We start from the raw sequence: 23,024 nt of genomic DNA, 5'->3' as shown, positions 1-23,024 counted from the left end.
ACACCACATGCACTCCTCAAATATCTCATTTCCACTGCCTGCACTCTAGACCTCTGACTTTCATTCCAGGCCCATGTTTCACTTGCATATGTGAGGGTTGGTACTATTATTGTATTTCTCAAATCCTTCTTTACCTCCATGCTCACACTTCTGCCATTCATGAATCGTCCCAAAGACTCTTACCACCCTTCTTCCTTGCAATGCCCTTTCTCTTGTCTCTCTCTCCATACCACCATGCTTACACATAACTGATCCAAGGTACCTACTTAACTCATTGACCTCCTCCATTTCTTCACCATTCAAAATTATTTTGCATTCTTTTTCACATTCAATATGGGCATACAAAATCTACAACCTCACTTCTACTCCGCTCACAAACCATCACTTTACTTTTGTTGACATTTACTTTCAGCTTTTTCCTTTTACAGACACTATCAAAAACACTGACCAAATTTTGTGTCACTTGCATTTTCTGCAATGAGCACTGTGTCATCAGCAAACAGGATTGAACTCATCACCCACTTCCTTCCCTCAGCGTACATTTTTTGAGGCTCGTGTGGTTCCGTCTCCATATCTGTATTTGTCCAGTTTTTCCTTAAAGTTGTGTACACCCTTCGCCGATACTACTTCCTTACTTAATTTGTTTCAAACCTCTATGTTACTTTGCAGGAAGCTATATTTCTTTATGTCTCTCAAGCATCTTCCTTTCCTCAATTTTTACTGTGTCCTTGTGTGTTGCTGACGTTTCTTCCTTCTCTTTGTATTAATCCTCATTGTCTACTTCTTCCATTTTAATCAATAATTTATATACAGTCGAGTCGCATATGGCACCGTTAATTGGTTCTGAGCAATGGCCGCGTCATAGGAATAACTAAACCTATGGAGAAAATACAATTTGGTTCTGGCCCTTGCCATTTTGTCCCACCCACACCCATTTTTTTTTTTTTTTTTTTTCCCGTTCGTTTTAGCCCGAGTGCACTGGTAGGCGTTACTGCCTCTTGATGTTGTTCAGTCCTGCCCCACGCTCACCACCTTATCCACTTGGCTACCACCAACACCCACTTTTTCACTCAGTATGTATGGAGAAGTGAGCCGACTCCTTGCCATGCGAGGGCCGGGGGGTTAACTAGATGTGTACTTGTCAGGTCAGGACTGGGAACCTGCCGCGCCGGTGCAACATTCTGCCCAAAAAACGCCCAATCCCGCCCAACCATTTACTTTCCCCGTCAACCTGAAATCGACAAAAATATTATTTGGCATGCATATTAACCCCTTCAACACGAGGACGTGTATACTGCGTCCTTGCATGCCCCGTACCATATCCGAGGACGCGCATACTGCGTCCTGGCTCGCTTTAGCCAATATACAAGTTATTTTATCTCTATATATATGCTTACATCTCAACATTATCAATTAATTTATGTTTTTATGTGCACCATTTAATTCTGCATCTTTTCATATATAATACATGATGATTATGTTGAGTTTATGGCTGAAAACTTGTTATATTCAATAGCGACATTTGAAATTTGGCGCGTGCGGCGATCCCGGATACGGCGCAGGGCACTGTTTTGGCCCAGCTGTAGTGAAGGGGTTAATGCAATAATTAGTGGTGACCAACCACTTTCAAAGATCTCTCTCTCTCTCTCTCTCTCTCTCTCTCTCTCTCTCTCTCTCTCTCTCTCTCTCTCTCTCTCTCGTTAGTTTTTTATACACCGTGTCTCTGATTTCTTCCCTTTTGGACTGGGCAGTGAGAAAGACAAAAGAAAGGAAAGGCTCTGGGAACACCAATTTAGATTTTTAAAAGCCAGTTTGCCAGCAGGCTGACATGTGCAGAAGCAGCCTGCTGTAGATTTTAGTAGGCTAGTTAGCCAGATCACTTTCTTTATTGCCTGCCAGAATAGACAGTTGGGCCAGGTCCACTTTACATGAAAAATGGAGCAAAGGAGGGGGAAGAGATTGACGGGAAGAGACGTGGAGTGGTCGGGGAGTGCATGACTATGACTTGGAATTTGAGTGACGGCCACGGCAGCCGACTGCGAACGTTCTTGTCTACATCTATAAATTTTAGGTATATGAGCAATTTGAGCATTCTGATATTTATAGTGAGAATAATTTGTAACTTACTGAATACAAAAATGTGCAGAGAGAGAGAGAGAGAGAGAGAGAGAGAGAGAGAGAGACGGGATAGAAATCCTCCCCAAAACCAACCCAACCACCATCATGAGATTTTCCCCCTCGAAAAAAATATCCAACCTGGCAACTCTGTGCTCGTTTGGCCAGGGGAGACCATGACCCGCATCATAGATGGTTTTACCTGCATGATCTGAACATACGGTTCTGAAACTATACCGTGTCATAGGAAACCACGCCTTACGAATCCGTGTCATATGCGACTTGACTGTATTTGTATTAGGTCTCCCCTTTCTCTTCTTTGTTCCAGTCTTGGTAGGTCCATTTCCTTTAACCTTTAAACCCCAGGCATATTTCAGCGGTCCTGTGCTGCAGCCTGGAATAATTTGGCAAAAGTTGCCCTTGGGAAAATATTTGCCAAAAAAAATTACTTAACCTGGGGGGGGGGGTAAACAAGGGTAGTTTGCCCCCCATATATTGGCACTTCCCAGCATGCCAGGATGTACCACACACTCACAAAGCTGTTTATATAATACTGGGCTCATATATACACAGTATCACTTTGTTTACACAAGGAATTTTGGTTGTTTGCACAAACAAGTGGGGCACGTGTGGGGGAAAGACACGTTTTTCTGTGAAATGGTACTAGCGCGGAACACTGTTTGTTTGCAGAGTTGGCTGGCCTGAAAAAGAAAAAAAAAGCTATTTATAGGTTGTTTACATATAAATTTAGTGGATTATTGTACATTTTTTATTAAAAAAAAAAAAAAAAAAACATTATTTCATTGCTTGTGACTGTAAGTGTATTGTAGCAATATATGAGGTACGATGGCAAACAAACACCATTGTTCACATCATAAACAACGAATTGTTTACGCGATACATATGAGATGAAGAGGTAAAAATGACGTATGTGAGTTATACCGTTGTTTGGCTATCCTTACCCATTGAAGAAATGCACAAATGGTGATTTTTTATACCAACAATAATTGTTTACACCCCAAAGAACATCAAATTTTGAAAAAAAAAGTTTTTTCATAATATATGAGTGTGGTATCATTTTCAACCAAGAAAACCCTCCAAAAATGATTTCCAAGTGTTGTTTACTTCTTGTCTGCATGAAATTTTTGTGAAAAAGTTATAATTTTTGGTGTCAAATTGAGCATACATCCTTTACTGAACATAGAAAAAAAAAACATTGTTTGCACTGGAATGTCATTGTTTACACCTAAAACTGATAAATTATTGTAATTTTTGCAACAAAACTGAAAAATTATGTATATTTCCTTCCCCCGTCTGTTTGTTTGCCAATGGTTACATATTGCGTTGCATTGTTACGTGTTTTGTGTGTTTTTATACCTACCACACCAAGCTGTTTACACATTGTATTCCTCGCTGTCGCACCCACGATTGCTGTCTGTCACTCGTACTGAGTGAGTGTACTGAGTGAGAGAGAGAGTGCCGGGGCAGCGGTACATGCCCGTGCGTGTGTTGGTGCCGGGCGCAAAACAGGGATGACAGAGAATAAGGAGGGGGGCGGGGGGGGCCTGGGGGGTGGTTTGGGGTGGCGGGAAGCGGGCCAGAGTGCACGGGATGATGGATGATGGAATTTTCCACTCCCACAATGTTCTGGAAGCCACAAATATTGGCGCAATTTTTCAAAAATTGGTAGGACGACATGTTGTCACCCGTGGTGAGGGACTTTTTAGGTAATGTCGACATATGTCTGTCACCTGGGGTTAAGGGGTTAACCTTTCTTCATATGACAATCCTTCCAGTTCTGGAACCATTTTCATTGCCATCCTTTGTATTCTTTCTAGTTTTTTTATGTGTTTCTTCTTATTGGGAGACCACACCATTTCTGCATATTCCAATTTTGGTCTAATCATAGTGGTTATTATCTTTTTCATCATGTCCTTATCCATGTTGTGGAATGCTAATCCTATATTTCTTACCATTCTATACGTATCACTGAATATCCTATTAACATGACTCTCAGGCTGTTGATTATTCTGTATTGTCACTCCCAGATCTCTTTCTTCTTGAACTTTTTTTAATATTTCTCCATCTCCCATTTTATATGTCCATTTTGATATCCCTTCACTCTTTCCCATTTCCATTACATGACATTTCTTCACATTGAACTCCATCTCCCATTTCATACTCCAGTCCTAAATCTTATTCAGGTCCTCTTGCAGAATTTCACAGTCTTTACTGTTTCTTATATATCTCAGCAGTTTTGCATCATCTGCAAACGGGCTCATATAACTGCTTACTTTCTCTGGCATATCATTTATATATTCCAGGAAAAATATTGGTGCCAATAACGATCCTTGAGGCATTCCATGTTGTGATACAGTGAATTTACCGTACCCAACGGTTGTTTCTCGCAAGACACTTAACTCCTCCAGGACAACTCCACAAAAAGAACACAAACCACTTACCACTAATGCAGCAGGGGTGCCGGGCCTTCCCCGCAAGCACCTCCCAGCGTTACAACGATAATCCTAACAGGCCTGATAGTAATACCTATTTGTAATCACTGTAGGAGGGCACTTATATTTAGAAGGGTTTCAAAAGAAGTGGTCTCTTGAAGTTCGTCCTTGAGGAGTCCTGTAGTCCTCGAGACTAAGTATAAAACAGCACTGCCGCGAGTTAATGTGGGAGCCGCGAGTGCTGAGGTGTTGAATGCTTGAGAGCAGATGATGGAGTGGGGTGAAAGCCAACCACGTGGGTCTGAAGAGGTATTTTGAACTTCCCTCGCTAGATGGCGTGGCTTTCGATTTGTTAAATTATCCTTGCTCTTTAATAATAATTCCGCAAGGGCAATTATTTATTATTTCATGAAAGGAAACACTGAACTATTGTTATTCCTTTCATGGTAAATGTGTTTAGTCTTCAGGCAGTGAATAAGGTGATTTTGTCTCGGTCTGGGAGCCGATGTGCGAAGTATTTAAGTATCATCCAAGGCTTATTGGAGCTCAGCCGATACTCATAGTTGGCTTGACCTCTCGGCTCGAGACTAGTTCTATAAGGGAAATAGTTAATTTGTCTAATCCCCTGGTTAACTGACCTAATTCCTAACACATTCCCCAGAGGATATTGCGATTCCCCAAATTGCAATTAACCGTCTAGAGTAATTATTTATTCAATTATTTATTTATTTATTTATTTAAAGAAAAGAAATGGGGACTAATCTTAGTAAGAGAAAAAGAGTGAAATGTAAGTAAGGGGGGTTGAGATCGTTGCACATCTCATCCAAATAGACTTGCCCTTACCCTTTCCTCACCTTGTAGGAAAGTGTAGCATTTTTTCTAATCATCCTCACCTGGGAAGGTGTAGCATATTTTTTAATCAATCCTCACCTGGGAAGGTGTAGCATATTTATTAATCAATCCTCACCTGGGAAGGTGTAGCATGTTTTACCCTGATAATTCTATCTACTACCCAAAATTAATTCTAAAGTCTTCAGCCTTAGTAGGTGAAGTACTGAAGCAACCAAGATATTTACAAGTTATCTAAATTATCCCTAAGCATTTTGTTAAACCGCTCTGTAGCCTTCCTTTTGGGCCGAGGCGCCCTGACACGATCACCACCACTCTGGGTGGGGTCGGCATTATTGTGGGAGGCCCCCTTGTCATATACCAAATCTCTACCCGGATGAGTTATAGTGAGCTCCAGCGGATAAAGGTTACATATAGAATGAAATTCTACTGCTCCATTACCTTGTTTGACCTTGACTGTTCTTACTTTATTATCCAATCCCTTAATAATTTGCAAGACAGTGCCCATTAACCAGAAGGGTCTGGGTTTATTTAAAGCTTTAATCAGAACGATATCTCCTATTTTAATTTTGTTTTCCCAAGTTGACTGATATAGGTTTCTGCTATGTTCTCTTAAGCTGAGTAGATAACTCATACCACAACTTTTTAAAGCTTTCTAATACTTCTTCTTGCACTTCAAGAGTCTTTGCTAAAGAGGGCTGGCTCTGGTCATCAACCCACACTTCCTCATCCCCCCTCAATACGAGAGATGGGTTCCCATGAAGTTTCAAGGAGTTAGGTATTATAAACTCCAAGCTTTCTGAACTGGATCAGTAGGTCAAGGGTCTAGAATTTATGGCCAACTGAATGCTTGACAAGGATGTTAACATCTCAAAGTATATCAACTTGGCCCTTCCGACTACTTTATACAAACAATTTTTGAGCACCCTTATTAACCTTTCCCAAGCAGAGCCTACCCATGCTGAATATAAGGGAGTTCTCACATGCTTGATGTTAATTCTCTCCAGTTCTTCTTGAACTTCTTTTGATTGTAGGGAGTTTTCTAAAATGTTGCCACCTTTTAAGAAGGCTTTGGCATTATCACTGTACAGGTAATGGGGAATAGAATATAGGTTACAAAATCTATGAAAGGCTAACAGAAAATTCTTTGTTGACATGTCAGGTAATAATTCAAAGTGAACAGCTCTAATATTAAGACAAGTGAATACCAAAACATAAACCTTGACTGACTGATCACTAAGTTCATCTTTGACCCAGAAATGGCCAGTATAATCTACCCCAACATGTTAAAAAGGTTTAATTAGGTTCATGTGATGCTTAGGCATATCTGTGAATTTTGGGTACTTAAATGCCAAGGCTCCTTAGGGAGTAACACAGGGTGATGTATGTCATACTTGAAGTATTGACACTTACTTATCCTGCGTTTGGACCTTATAATGCCTCTTTCATCTAGAAATAAGTTGAGGTTAGATACCAGAGGAGGAATATTTTTTTCATTTGCATTATTTGGATTGTTAAAGAAATTCAGTTCATTCTGGAAACACTCAGTTTGAGCCACCTTTACCCAATACTTTAAGGCTTTCTTTTTAAGAACACAATCCTTTATTTTATTTAGAAATTTATATAGGTAAGCTGTGCACCTCAACAAGCCCTCAAAAGAAGAGTATTTATTTATATTTATTACTCCTGTATTTACTTTAGGCAGGTGAGAGGTACAAGCAGTGCATATTTTGCCTTTTTGAGAAGGCGCTATGCTCAACAAAGGGTATTGAGGACACAGTTGGTAATCATTAGTAAGCCACTGTGGTCCCTCCAGCCAGAACTTCATTTTATCCAGGTATTTGCTATAAGATAACCCTTTGGTTAGCATATCTGCTGGGTTCTCTTCAGTTTGTATATAGTGGTATGCTACAGGTAACTTGAATTTCTTACTTATTTCCAGGGTTGGCAAAAAACTGTTAAAAAAAAAAAAAACTTTTTGGTTTAAACCAATTTTTTTAAACCTTTTTTTTGGTTTAAACCATGTTTTTTTGGGTTAAACCAGTTTCTTTTGGTTTAAACCAGTATTTTTTTTGGTTTAAACCATGTTTTTTTGGTTTAGCCATTTTTTTTGGTTTAAACCAGTTTTTTTTAAACCTTTTTTTTTGTTTAAACCAGTTTTTTTTGTTTAAACAATATTTTTTGGTTTAAACCTTTTTTTTTTTTTTTGGTTTAAACCATGTTTTTTTTAAACCAGGTTTTTGGTTTAAACCATTTTTTTTGTTTAAACCAGTTTTTTTTTTTAACCAGTTTTTTTTGTTGTTTAAACCATGTTTTTTTTTGTTTAAACCATTTTTTTTGTTTAAACCATTTTTTTTGTTTAAACCATGTTTTTTTGGTTTAAACCTTTTTTTTTGGTTTAAACCATTTGGTTTAAACCATGTTTTTTTTTTAACCAGGTTTTTGGTTTAAACCATTTTTTTTTGTTTAAACCAGGTTTTTGGTTTAAACCAGGTTTATTTTGGTTTAGACCAGTTTTTATGGTTTAAACCATTTTTTTTTTGGTTTAATTTTTTTTTTTCAGTATGTTTATTCCAGTAATTATATCCGTATATACATATATGAGTTTGAAAAGGAATTATAGATAGATTTAACGATGGATTTAGCAAAATATTCATTTGATCTTCATACAGTCTGTAAAAGAGGCAAAATGCAGCTTCTCTAACATGCTTTTTAATTGCAATGTTAAAGAGTAGCAAAACATGAATGACCTCTTCTAATATATATATATATATATATATATATATATATATATATATATATATATATATATATATATATATATATATATATATATATATATATATATATATATATATATATATATATATGCCACTTCACTAAACAGCAGATAAATTGTTTGAAAAAAATCCTTTCCAACAATGCAAACAGAAAAAATACTGGTAGCTAAATTATGTGTAAATTCAAATGTAGTACAATACTTATTCAAACTTATTGTTTTCTGAAACTTACTGAGCAAATGCATATAACATACTGTACTGCACTAAGCCACAAATGGTTTAAACCAATAAAAAAAAAACAGTGGTTTAAACCAACTAATAAAACCATTTTTTTTCTTTTGTGTGTATCTTTGTTAGTTTCATCAGTATTGTGGTTTTAACTATATGTAAGATTTCAATTATGTACAGCAGGGTTGGTGGTTTAAACCAGGGGTGTCAAACTCAAAACCCTTGGAGGGCCAATTCATGCTCTGAAGTGCCGTCATGGGGGCCAACAAGGGTACAAAATACATTGACAAGATTGAAGTTACCGTGATACAGCGGGCCATTTATGACTATCCTGCGGGCCATGAGTTTGACACCCCTGGTTTAAACCAAAAAAAACAGTCATTTTACTAACACCAGGATGAAAACGTCAGTTAGTAATCAAATCTCTATTCAAATTCAGAGTAACTGAAAACATAATGGTATATATATATATATATATATATATATATATATATATATATATATATATATATATATATATATATATATATATATATATATATATATATATATATATATATATATATATATATACCAAAATTATGTTTTCAGTTACTCTTGAGTTACAGCATTTGACTGGAGATTTGTGTTTACCAACTGACGTTTTCTTCCTGGTGTTAGTAAAATGACTGAGCATAATAAAAAAAATAATAAAACCACATATAGTTAAAACCACAGTACCTGATGAAACTAAAAAAGATTCACAAAAAACACTGGTTTTATTGATTTTTTTTTTTTTTTTTTTTTTTTATTTTTTATTTTTATTTTAAACCAGGGGTGTCAAACTCATGGCCCGCGGGATAGTCATAAATGGCCCGCTGTATCACGGTAGCTTCAATCTTGTCAATGTATTTTCTACCCTTGTTGGCCCCCATGACGGCACTTCAGAGCATGAATTGGCCCTCCAAGGGTTTTGAGTTTGACACCCCTGGTTTAAACCACCAACCCTGCTGTACATAATTAAAATCTTACATATAGTTAAATCCACAATACTGATGAAACTAACAAAGATACACACAAAAGAAAAAAAATGGTTTTATTAGTTGGTTTAAACCACTGTTTTTTTTTTATTGGTTTAAACCATGGTTTAAACCATTTGGTTTAAACCATTGGGTTTAAACTGCCAACCCTGCTTATTTCAGTCTTCAGGCCATCAGCTTCTAACACTATTTTTCAAGAATTTGGATTTTACTTTAGTATCCTTAGTTAGAAGCCAATTTAGCACCACCTGAGCATCCACACAGATATTTATAAATTGAATTTGGATGTGTTGATAAGCCTCTAAAATTGGAGGTAAGCATTTGAAAGCTAATATCATACCCATAAGCTCTAGAGTGGGGATGCTGTGTTAATTTCTCTTATTTAATGGAGCTACCTTAGACTTAGAGTGTAGGTATGTAGTTCTACCCTCTCCATCTAGAGTGTAGGCAACAAAGCCATACGCTTCAGCGGAACTGTCACAAAAAATATGTAGCCCACATGTGTTTAGCTCGTTTAGAGCTTGTCTAGGAAATGACACTTCTGACAGCATCTCCAAGTCTCTACATGGAACAGCTTGCGGGAAGAGATGGTGGAGGCAAGCAGTATCCAACAAATAAAGGAAAGACTGGATGAATGTAGATATGTTGATGGGACTATTAGAGCTTAGCTCGGGCCCGGTAAACTACAAATAGGTAAATACACACATATCAGAAAGCTGGAAAGGATACAGAGAATTGCAACTAAAATGGTCCCAGAACTCTCAAATATGACGTATGAAGACAGATTGAAGGAGATGTACTTGACGACACTGGAACAAAGAAGGGAGAGAGGAGATCTGATCGTGTTGTATAAGTTGGTAAATAAGTTTGATGAGGTGGATAGGGATGATCTCTTCTCAACTGCAAAAACGCAGGGGCTGAGAGGACATGGGAAGAAACTTAATAAAGGAACCTGTTTGAGTGACTTAAAAAAAGTATAGTTTTCCACATAGAAGTGTTAACACACGGAACAGCTTGTGGGAAGAGGTGGTGGAGGCGAGCAGTGTCCAACAAATGAAGGAAAGGCAGGATAAATGTTGATATGGAGACGGGACTATTAGAGCTTAGCTTGGACCCGGCAGACTACAAATAGGTAAATACACACACGCACGCACGCACACACACACACACACACACACACACACACACACACACACACACAGACACTCTACACACACACATACACACTACTATAAATACTTTATGGACCAAAGCTTATATTACACACACCTAGCCTGATAAAATCTATGATTTAAAAACTGACTGACACACCCTACCTGGCACCACCACTCTGCACTCTGCCCCTCCTCCAACCCCCATACACAATCATCCTTGCATTCCCATAGATACCTTGGACCTCAAAACTCTGATCCCTTCCATTTTTTACTTGTTTTCTCATGTGCCTAATCTCAAAACTGTATTTCTAATATGAATATTTTCAGCTTATCAGCTGCTATGATTGAATAACCATTTATTACTGTCATTATTATCATCATCATCATCATCATCATCATCATCACACACATTCATACTATTCATATTATAAACAGAGAGAGAGAGAGAGAGAAAGAGAGAGAGAGAGAGAGAGAGAGAGAGAGAGAGAGAGAGAGAGAGAGAGAGAGAGAGAGAGAGAGAGAGAGAGAGAGAGATTTACATAGATTTACATAGAAAATCAGACCACACAGACCCCATGGTCCAGACTTGGTGGTCTGTCCTTAAACCTAAGTGATTTTACATTAATCAGAAGACTCCAAAACGTTGCATTTCTACTCTAGTTGATATTAAGTTGAAGGAAGTGACGGTCGAGCTTATTTTTGAAGGAGTCAATCGTGTTACACTGGACCACTGATGATGGGAGCTTATTCCATTCTCGCACAACAACGTTGTTGAAGAAAAATTTGGTGCAGTCTGAATTTACTTGTCTACATCTGAGTTTTACGCCATTGTTCCTCGTGCGCAAAGTGTCATCGATCATAAACAATGTTGATCTGTCTACATTCGTGAAACCATTAAGTATTTTAAAACATTCGATCAGTTTTCCTCGAGGCTACGCTTCTCAAGAGAGAACATGTTAAGGGTAGAAAGCCTTTCTTCGTAGGATTTGTTGCGCAAGGAAGGGATAATTTTCGCTGTCTGACGCTGAACACCTTCTAATTTAGCAATATCCTTTGCATGGTGGGGAGACCAAAACTGTACCGCAGATTCCAAGTGGGGTCTGACTACCCTGTTGTAGAGCAGGAGTATTACATCTTTATTCTTAAATAAAAGGTTTCTTTTAATGAAGCCCAACATTCTGTTCGCTTTATTTGCTGCATCGATGCATTGCTGTGAGAATTTGAGGTTTGACGCGATTTTGACCCCCAAGTCCTTGACGCATTGAACGCTTTTGAGTTTAACGCCGCGCATTTCGTAATCAAACTTTTTATTCCTCGCTCCAACTTGAAGGACCTGGCACTTGTCTACGTTAAAGGGCATCTCCCATCTATCCCACTGTTGAAATTTTGTGCAAATCCTCTTGGAGTCTTTGCCAGTCAGTGAGAACCGAGTTACCAATCTTTGTGTCGTCTGCAAATTTACTAATGCGATTATTGAGTCCAACATCCACGTCGTTGATGTAAATAATGAAGAGCACTGGGCCAAGAACCGAGCCCTGAGGGACGCCACTAGTGACAGGCGCCCACTCTGAGTTAAATCTGTCAATCACTACTTTTGTTGTCTGTTGCTCAACCAATTCGCGATCCATTGGTTTACCTGACCGTCAATACCTATTTGTTTTAATTTGTAAAGTAATTTATGATGCGGACTTTATCAAACGCTTGAAATCAAGATAGACTACGTCCAGTGATTTGGTTACGCCATAAACAGTGAAGAGGTCGTTATAAAAGGTTAATAGATTTGATAGGCAGGATCTTTTGTTTCGAAGCCATGTTGTGAGTCCACAATTAATGAGTGGCTTTCAAGGTAACTCACAATTTTGTCGCTCATTATGCCCTCCAGTAGCTTACCTACAACCGAAGTTAGACTAATGGGCCTGTAATTACCTGGTACTTTTTGTCTCCTTTCTTAAAAATCGTGTCACGTTAGCCTTTTTCCAATCTGAAGGGACAATGCCTTGTCGCAAGGACATATTGAATACGGTTGTGAGGGAGGAGAGTATTTCGCTCTTTGTTTCTTTCAGCAGAGTTGGATATACTTTATCAGGTCCAGGACTTTTATTTGTTTTAAGTGATTTGAGGGCTTTAAGGACTTCATCGGGTTTTATTTCAAAGTTAGACAATGCATGCTCGGGATTTACATTAGTACTGGTGTTGGTGGTGGTGGTGGTGGAAGGACTGTTATTATTAAACACCGAGGAAAAGTAATTATTTAATAGGTTTGCAACGTGTTGGATGTAAGTAACTAGTGCACCGCCGCTGTTTATTAAAGGTCCAATTCCACTTCTGATCGCCTTTCTGTTGTTTATGTAACTGAAGAAGGATTTCGGATTATTTTTACAGTTGGCTGCAATATTTTCTTCATATCTACGCTTTGCCTGATGCACTAATCTTTTTACTCGTCGCCTTGCATCATTGTAAAGTCTAATGTTTTCGGGCGTGCTTTGGTCTTTCTTTAACCTGTAAGACAATTTTCTCCTTGACTGAGTGTTTAATTTCGCTATTAAACCAAGGTGGACTTTATTAGTTAATTCGCTTCGCACAAGGGGACAAATGTGTCCTGCTGAGTGAGTAAGTGATTTTAAAGTTTAGCCAGGCGTCCTCTGCATTGCCGCTGCCTGATAGTTGCATATCTATTAGTTTTCGCCGGATTTCTTCGTAGTTGGCTCTTTTGAAATTGGGCACCTTAACTTTATTTTCAGTCACCGATGTTTGAGCTCTAATGTCAACGCGCACTAGTTTATGATCGCAGGAACCGAGGTGTTCTCCTACCGTGACATTACTGACTAGGTTATCTTGGGTCGCTATAACAAGGTCAAGTATGTTATTTTGTCGAGTTGGTTCAGAAACCATTTGGCTTAGATAATTTTCCTCTAGAAATTGATCATTCTATGGGACTCACCTTCTGTACCCGACAGTGTCGCCCAGTCGATATGGGGAGGTTAAAGTCTACTAGTATCAGTGAGTCGCTGTTATTAAGTGACTGCCTTAAGACGCTGTACATTTCAAGATCGCCATCAAGTGATTGCCCCAGAGGCCTGTAAGTGACATATATATTTAAATTGACTTTTGCAATGTTTACTCGCACGCACAAATGTTCAACGTTACTGTTTCTTGGTGTTTTGTCAGTAGGTTGCAAGTAGCTTTTGACAAAAGGGCGACACCACCCCTCTACGGTTTACACGATCATTGTTGAAGAATCTGTAGCCATCTATGTTATATTCGGAACTTAAATCAATATTAGTGGTGTCGATAAATGTTTCGGTTATAGCAATTACGTCAAAGTTTTCTGTCAGAGCAAGACATCGCAGTTCATCAAATTTGTTTCTTAGGCTACGCGCATTGAAACTAAGGACTCTTAGGTTATCTTGAAGCTTGGTAATAGAGGTACTGGAGGGTTCAATGTTACGAGTCTGTTGCGGTGTGAGGTGTCTATTTACACGGGCGGGATGGAAGGACGTGGCTGAGAGTCGTTTTTTGTTGTTAGGGCGTTAAGTACGGCGTGGTTGAGGAGCCTTCCAAATCTGGCTGCCCCGATGGGGGACAGGTGTATGCCGTCCCTTTGGAAAAGTCTACTCTGGCCGTAGAAATCGTTCCAGGCGTTAAAGAATTCGACGTCAAGCTCTCCGCAGAGAGTCTGCAGGCGGTTGTTGAGGCTGAAGGCGAGAGAGAGAGAGAGAGAGAGAGAGAGAGAGAGAGAGAGAGAGAGAGAGAGAGAGAGAGAGAGAGAGAGAGAGTTTGATTATCTTCTGTTTTCCAGATCTGGTGGTGAGCAGGTAGAAAAGCTGTGTAGCCTCAATGGTTCTTCAAATTTAGATGCCCAAATACCTGGTTCCCCAGTGCCAGGACTGGGTTCACAAGCATGGTCCGTGGTGTGGGCACCAGAAAATGATTCCCGTCTTGTCACACTCATAGACAATCATATCTTCTACTGGGATGTTGAAGCTGCTGGAAGATCAGCAAAGGTGCTGATTTATATGTACACGTAAATGTGATCAGGCCTGTTTTGAAGCCTTTACTTATTCTGGTGTTCATTTTGGAAGATCATTCTGAAGTAGTAATGATGATATTACAACATACAATTTTTTTGAAAAGAAGGGGCTTATTTTTGCAGATTGTAGGAAAGGTAAGTATTGAGGGTCGAGGTACTGTCAGCTTAGGGAGTGGTCGCTGGTACCCTCATCAGCACGGATCTCAGGTGGCAGCCACTCATGGATCCAGTGTACGGGCATGGGACATGAGAACTATGAAACCAACATGGTGTGTAGAAGGGGCACACACACAGTTAGTAAGGTGAGCAATTCAGTGCTATATGTTTGTAAAAGTTTGTCATGAGATACATTTGCTTCATTTTAATTCTGTTGAATATCATAATGTGATATTGTAATAACTACCAGATTATTTTGTCCTGTTTTGGCAGAGATCTGGATTTTAACCCAAACATGCAGTACTATCTTGCAACATGTGGAGATGACTGCAAAACAAAATTCTGGGACATCAGAAATACAGATCAACCCCTAAAAGAACTTAGTGATCATTCTCATTGGTAAGGTTTAGTATTGGTTGTTGGAAATGTTTAATTTTACACCCTGTACTGTTTTTAGCACCATATCTCACATCTTGTTATGTATGTATTTCGAAGCACATAACACATTCTATTCCAGTAAACCATTGATAAGTGTGATTTTTGATAAATCTATATTTGGATAAGTCAGGCACTTTTGAGCAGTTGTACATTTTCCAGAAAAGTTGGAGTGTTCAACTTTAATGATGGGAATAAGTCATCAGTTGGATAGGTTACGTGATAAGTTAAACATACAGTGGGGCCCCATGTCTAGCTATAATGAGACTGAAAAAACATTGCTAGTTCTGCAGTCACCAATCTGGGGAAAAAAAGAAAAAAAAATCAGAAGTTGGCTTTTTTTGCTCTATTTCACCTGCTTCTAACAACTTAACTTACATTTATATATAAACATAACTACCAATAGGGAAAGGCAACAAAACTTGCCATCAAATGCTCTGAATGTGCTCTCTATTGCATAAAGGAGTTAAGGGTTGGAAGTGTGTCGACTTATTGAGACCTGGCACCACCATCACTGCCCTCTTGCATAGCCAGATACACAGCAGCCTTCCTCAGTAACTCCTCTTGTATAGCAGCAGTTTATGGTCATTAAACCCAATAAAGCCCTGAGGGTTAACAGGGCTGAGTGGGGCAATAGGCAACGTCACATACTTGGGTTCAGTTGACCTGTGGGTGGAGGGGATGAGCCAAACAGAACAGTGGATCAGCTAAGTGAAACTGTGGCATCCAACATAACAGCTCCCTCACAATATTTCCACAGCAGCTCTTTTACCAGAAACACCAATCATAGCTGAACGAAACATTTGTAAAAGTTAAGAAGATGAAGAGGTGACACTTATAACTATGATGTATGTTTTGTCACAAATGCTCCCCCCCCCCCCCCACCCACCCACCCACACACACACACACACACACACACACACACACACACACACACACACACACACACACACACACACACTGCACAACTCCCCAAACAACAAGTCGGTGGGGCATTAAGTGCTGTCTTGACAAAACTTGTCAGCTCCATTTTGTAATGTTGCACAATGTTTCATGGCCAATGGGTCACCTGAACTCTGGTGCTCACCCTTCTGCAACTCTCTGCATGACTTGTCAGGCTGTCTTGATGCAACTTGCCATTGCTCACTGATTCCTCCCAGCCAGTGGGAATATCTTCACTAGTTCTGTGGCTTCGATTGTTAGTGATGAATCTCAGGACTGTTTCTATCCTATCACTTGACTTGAAATTGCTCGTTAAAAAATGCTAGTTGAGTGGCCCCACTGTAGTCTAATATCATACTCTCCAAAAAAAAAAAAAAGACGGGGGGGGGGAGAGAGGGTCTCAACCTACACCATACAACTTTACACTCCTACTGTCTTTCATTCTTCCTCACCTGTACCTTCATCACTAACCCACTTTCTCTTCTTAATATACTCTTGATAAAAATAACAAAAAAAACGGAAGGGAGGGAGAGTGAGTGTGTGTATTTACCTATACTCAAATTTCTTTTTAATTGAGGTGAAAAATACACTTGTCAGTAGAGGTGCCCTTTTTCCTCGGAAATTTGCACTGGTAGCTGACTGCTGAACATATGATGTTTGAATAAGAATAACATAATGTTAATTGACATGATTGCCAGGTAATGTGAATCAAAACTTATTTATTAACTCAAGTTTCACCTTCTAATATATGTTACGTCAGTTAAAAATGATGATCTAGGAGATTATGAAGTAATGTGCAGCCAAGTCTTGATTTGTTAACATCAGTCACTTATGTCAGTAACATACTCATGTTTTTGGATACATGCTACTTCATATGCAACTTCTCACATATTTTAATGTGGATTCAGACTATAATTGCATTAAACACAAGAAAACATGTAATTATCAACTTTTTTTAAGTTACGAATCCACTCATGACTCAGATGAGAACATGAGTGATGGTGAAATGGTGTTAATGTAAATTGTATGCTTTGTAGTAAGTAGGCTATTCTGGAAACCTATTCTTTCGATCACAACACACCTGTCCCCCGTGTTGTGTTGGGGTTCGAGGACACAGACCCTGTGAAGTGGAAATTTCCATGAACATTTAGTCCCCCCTAAAAGCTTGACTCACAAAAATCACTGAGCAATTTTACATCAGCTGTACCTAATAAAGGATTTCTGTTACCTGAAAGCAGCATAAAATATCACAAACAGTATCATTCATCAGCTACACACTACTTATATAAACTGTGCTGTAATTTATGTAAACTTCTTACAAATAGTCATTAAAATTTGACTTTACTGTTGAGTATTCACCACAAAGTCTGTTGCCATTTTCTTTTCCAACTTCAGGTGCTTCAGCATATTGTACCATGAAAATTATTTACTAATGAATGCTTCTTTTGATGAATATCAGGTAATATAAATGTGAAACAGGTAATAAAAATGGAATCATAACTACAAGCAGCAGTTCAACTGATCGTAAGGAAACAAACGTGTTGGTGCGGCAGTGGGAGGGATAGGCAGGTACCAGTGCCTGTTGGTGCCAGCACCAGTACTGGCACTTGCCCAGCCCTACTGCTGTACCAACACCTCGTCTGTTTGTTTACAAGTATAAGCTGAACAGGTGCTTGTAGCTATGATCCAGTTTTTAATACCCATTTCATATTTTATTACTTGATTATTATAAAAAGAAGCATTCATTAGGTGCCCTGTCATAGCCAGTGCCAGTAATCCCAGTACTTGCCCAGTCCTGCAGCACCACACCAACATGTCATCTGTTTGTTTACAATCAACTGAACAGCTGCTTGTAGTTATGGTCCAGTGTTTATTACCTCTTTCATATTTTTATTGCCTGCATATTATAGGAAGACTTATCCATTATAGTCTGTTCAGAGCATGAAGTCGATTCAGGGTGGAGCTGGTATTGTCGTTTACCTCTAGCCATGCTGCCAAATCAACCTTCGTACATGCGTCTCTCTCTTATTTCCCATCCATGTGCTATTTGAAAGTGATATTTTATATATTCTGTATATAGTAAAGGAAGTTACATAGTACAATGAGTGTCGATGTTTAGGATTATAACAACGATTTGTATAAATTCTATGACATGTGGCAACGATTTTTTCCCATGTTGCCACATTTTGGTGGTGGTCGGCGTGTCCCCTTAGGTCCCTCCCCCAGGTCGAGAGGGAGAGAGATAAACAGGTGGGTTGTGGGTGGGTAGGTAGAGAGACGGTGCTAATCTGATAATTGGCGGTCGAACTGGCAACACTCATGGGAATTCAGGAATCTGCCACACCTTGAACCGACTTCATGCTCTGAACAGACTATAGTAAATAATTGGCATGGTACGACATGCTTAAGCACCTGATGTTGAAAAAGAAAATGGCAGGGATTTTTAGGTGACTACCTAACAGTGAAGTGAGATTTAATGACTACGTATTTGCAAGAAGTTTACATAAAATACAGTTCAGTTTATAGTATGTATAGCTGATGAATGACATTAGTGTGATATTTTATGCTGCTTTATCCCTGTATACATTGTCCTTTCCTTAGCAACGGCTGAATCCTCCATAGGCAAACCAAGAATGTTTGAAGTGATGCCACTAAAATTCCTTTGCTCTGCAAATGCGTGAATCCACGAAGTGAGCCCATGAATAAGGGGGACAGGTGTACATTAGATAGAACTGCAATCGACCCTCGATTTCCTAGGCCTTGATTTCCTGGATATCAAATTTCTTGGATAAAATGTGCCAGGTAACATGACACTGACCATTGTGTCAGGGTACTTAAGACACAGTGCATTTAAGAATAAGGTTAAGCTAAAGATTATAATTACAACTCCCTTTAATCCAATGCTGACAATTTATTTAAATGAGTCAAGCAACTTTTTGACTTTTTCATCTTTTAGTGGCAATATGGAAGTCACTATTTTCAGTCTTTTCACCAACCTTTGATATAAAATCTTTCTTGAGGAAGTATCAAGGCACCTGTGAAAATAAATCATTCCCTGGAAATAAAATAAGAATATAGGAAATATTTAAAAAGAATTTAGCCTTTAATTTGTGGTATTTATAACATTTTCTCGTTAGCTACCAGTGGAAAAAGTTATTTAGACGTATGCAAGATTCTGAAAGGGCTTAGAGATGGCATCACTTCAACTTGCCCTATTAATGCTTATCTAATGGTCATCTAAAGTCATGGAATACTCATATGTGAATGTCTTTTCTGTGCAGGGTTTGGAGCGTGCGATACAATGCTTCTTATGATCAGCTGGTATTAACTTGCTCCAGTGACCAGCGAATAATATTGTCCAACTTGCCATCCATTGCCTCTCAGCCCTTTGGCACCATGGTGGATCAGGAAGACACCAGCCGAGAGGACAAAGAAAAGTAAGTGTCCATTTTTTTTTTTTTTTTTTCCCCCCCAAGCCATAACATTAACCCTTTCACGCACCATGACATGATTCGTGTCAAAATGGAATCATCTACATCTGAGCTTTTGACTCAAATTGTGTCAAAAACTTTTAAAAATTCACCAAAAATGAAAAAATATCTTTCAAAATCGTCCTTTTTGGGGGCCATTCAAGCTAACACATTTTTACAGAATTGTATTCTCTTACCAAAAATGACACAAACACTTTTGAAATCTTAAACTTTTGGGGTCAAGAAAAGTCCAAGTATTTATTCATCTTTTGTTCGTAGACCCACCTGTTCATTTCAGGCCCACAACTCTCTTTCTTTCACTTTGTTTCTTTCAGTTTTATATCTTTTTCTCAGACTAAATTGCATATTCCAAACTTGGTCTTTTGATTTCCATTATGATTTTTTTCATCATATCCTTATACATGCAATGAAATGCCATTCTAATGTTTTGCATGTATAAGGATATGATGAAAAAAATCATAATGGAAATCAAAAGACCAAGTTTGGAATATGCAGCATTGGTTTGGTCCCCCTACAGGAAAAAGATATAAGGAAGCTGGAAAGGATACAGAGGATAGCGACCAAAATAATACCGGAGTTGTGAGCCTGCCATGAGAACAGATTGGAGGAAATGGAATTGACAATGCTTGAGGAGAGGAGACAAAGAGGAAACTTAATACCTTTGTATAAATTTACTAGTGGATTGGACAAACTGGACAAAAGTGACCTGGTTGTGACAGACGGGAAGAGGGGGCTGAGAGGATACAGTAAGAAACTGAAAAGGAAACATGTCTGAAGGATAAAAGGAAGTACAGTTTCACCATACAAAAGTGTAGATGAGTGGAATGGTCTATAAGGAGGAGATTGTGGAGGCGGGGAGTGTCCATCAAATGATGGAAAGGTTGAACAAATATAGACAAGGAGACAGGACTATCTGAGCTTAGCTCAGGCCCTGTAAACCACAAATAGGTAAATACAAATAGATAAATACATTATGTTAGACTTTTCTTAACCCTTTCACACACCAAAAGTTTAATAAGTTTCTCTTTCCACTGCAACATCCGTATGAGGCTCCCTAGGGGGCCAAGGGGGCCCGTGCGACAATTTTTTTTATCATGTTATCGATTTCACCCACGAGTATTTTTTTTTTCCTGGCATTATTATATATTGTTGGTTTTGGAGGAGATTATTCTGCCTTATGAAAGAAAAAATATCAAGAAATGCAAATAAATAGCGAAGTTTACCGACTCTGAAAAAAACAATTTAAAGGGAGGACAGTCATGCTCACAGGCTGCCTGTTGAGAAGCAACTAATGCAATTATCACTTCACATCCAATGGCACAAGAAATTTAACAATTAGTTTATATACATAGGCTTTGCCTTGCACCCGTCACTGACGGCAGGCTCCCCAGATGCAGATGCATTGGGGAAGCTTGCTGTGCAGTTGGGTCCCCCAGCAAGACTAGATCGAGGTCAAGGCTCGCACCATGACCCCAACCTCTACTTTTTATTTTGTTTTTGGCAGAGGTACAGTTTTTTTTTTATAGGTAGAGGGGGTGGAAATCCCTCCCCCAACCAGCTCAGATCAGGGGCTGGACTGACTGCTCACCATAGAGCAAGGATGTAGGACCCCTGGGAGGATTAATCCCCCAGTTACCCAGAGAAAGAAGCATAAACAGGGGAGAGAGAAAAAGAAAGTCAGCCAGCTCGGGGAGGTTGAGGACACTACATTCCTCATTCAGATAGACCTGTCATGTTAAAGCCTCATAATTATTCAACTAAGATTTTTTATCACCAGCTGAAAAAGTAGTAGTAGGAAAGGTTAATATGGGAAAGAGATTAACTTCCAGAGACAGCGGTACCCATTAATCATTTTTTCAAGTACTTTAGATACATAAATAACATTTTTGTTAATAACAGCATTTTTCAGGCATCAACTTATATGATTGGTGAGATCCTACCCTACATAGCAAGAGGAGTGTATAAATCTATGCCTCGTATTTTTATGCTTACATATATAAAGCTTTACGTATATATTGCTCAGAGAGGATCAACCATTTATACTTAAGCTGATTTACCTAATTCATTCCATTGAGCAGCTTTCTGTTCTCTCCATATACTCTTCTATTTATCATAGGTATGCCTCTAAGTGTAATGTGGCTAAATTAAAATTTTCAGGGTGGAAGGCACTGAGGAAGGTGTGATCCAGACTTATGATGACCATGAAGATTCAGTGTATGCAGTGGAGTGGTCTGCTGCTGACTTTTGGACATTTGCCTCCCTTAGTTATGATGGTAGGCTAGTTATCAATAAAGTTCCCAGGAGTGTGAAGTACAAGCAGTTCATGTAAGTGCTACATAATTGCAGTAAATATAATTTATTCAATCCCACACCAGTAATACATAATAAAATTACAGACAAAGTATTTTTTATTGTATCATAGAAACTAAAATAATGGACTGAAAAATCTAAAAATGTTAGCCAGAGTGCTGGGAATTGAACCATTGCCTTCAGAATAGAAGTTGGGCAACAAACCAACTAAACCACTGATGAGCTAAAAGTACTGTGCCAGAGGTTGCTTCTGTGGCACTTAACTTGACACCCCAGCTCCACTGTGGACATAAAGGAAAGGTAATGCCGCTCACACTTGTGGTAGCTGGCAAAGCTGTTAATTGACCCAAGATGTCACATATGATCTATCTGGATGAGGAAAGAAGCATCATCAATCCTCTTCAGATGTCTTTCTTTCTTTTTTATCTCCTTCCAGTTCATGCTTCTTTCTTTGGGTTGCCAGAGGATTTTATTTCTTAGGGGTCCTGCATTCATGCCCTTTGGTAAGGGGTCAGACAAGCCTTGATGTGGGGATGGTTCTAGGGAGGGGTTTGCACTTCCTTCCCCACCAAAAAAAAGTACTTTTTGCCAAATAAATCTTAAAGGTAGAAGTTGGGGTCTTGGCGTGAGCCTTGACCCCAGATGAGTCTGCCATTAGTGACAGGTGCAGGACAAAGCCTACAGTCCCCTCATTATAACTAAACTCACTACTACTACTACTACTACTACCACTACTACCACTTTTATTACTACTACTACAAGTAATAATAATAATAACAATAATAAAAGTACATAATAATAATAATACATAATAATAATGAGTTATAATAGTTATAATAATGATACATAGTGATATTTATAATAATAATAGCAATAATAAAAATAACAATGGAGAAAATAGTAATGACTAAATAATCACTGTAGTGTAGTGTATATGACTAATATGAAGAGCCAGTCTTCACTGCATGTATGAACTTAATTAAACACATGTCAGCTATTCATGGTCGCAGTAAAGGTAAGATAAATTTGGGTGCATATGCCATAGTTGTACATGGCTACAGT

At 38.7% G+C, this 23,024-nt stretch overlaps 1 protein-coding gene across 3 annotated transcripts in view; it reads left to right on the top strand.

The window, feature by feature from the left end:
• LOC126999053 (EARP-interacting protein homolog) overlaps positions 1–22,053 on the top strand; it is an 83,740-nt gene extending 61,687 nt beyond the window's left edge. For all 3 annotated transcript variants that reach the window (XM_050861443.1, XM_050861437.1, XM_050861448.1), the window contains 5 exons: positions 14,398–14,602; positions 14,752–14,930; positions 15,058–15,183; positions 19,443–19,598; positions 21,810–22,053. In XM_050861443.1, the coding sequence (XP_050717400.1) occupies positions 14,398–14,602; positions 14,752–14,930; positions 15,058–15,183; positions 19,443–19,598; positions 21,810–21,981 (838 nt within the window). In that variant the 3' untranslated portion in view covers positions 21,982–22,053. The remainder of the gene's footprint in view (positions 1–14,397; positions 14,603–14,751; positions 14,931–15,057; positions 15,184–19,442; positions 19,599–21,809) is intronic.
• The last annotated feature ends 971 nt before the right edge of the window (positions 22,054–23,024 follow it).

The sequence above is a fragment of the Eriocheir sinensis genome, chromosome 2 (genome assembly GCF_024679095.1).
Source record: "Eriocheir sinensis breed Jianghai 21 chromosome 2, ASM2467909v1, whole genome shotgun sequence".
NCBI lineage: Eukaryota > Metazoa > Arthropoda > Malacostraca > Decapoda > Varunidae > Eriocheir > Eriocheir sinensis.
This window is presented reverse-complemented; position numbering and strand designations above follow the sequence as displayed.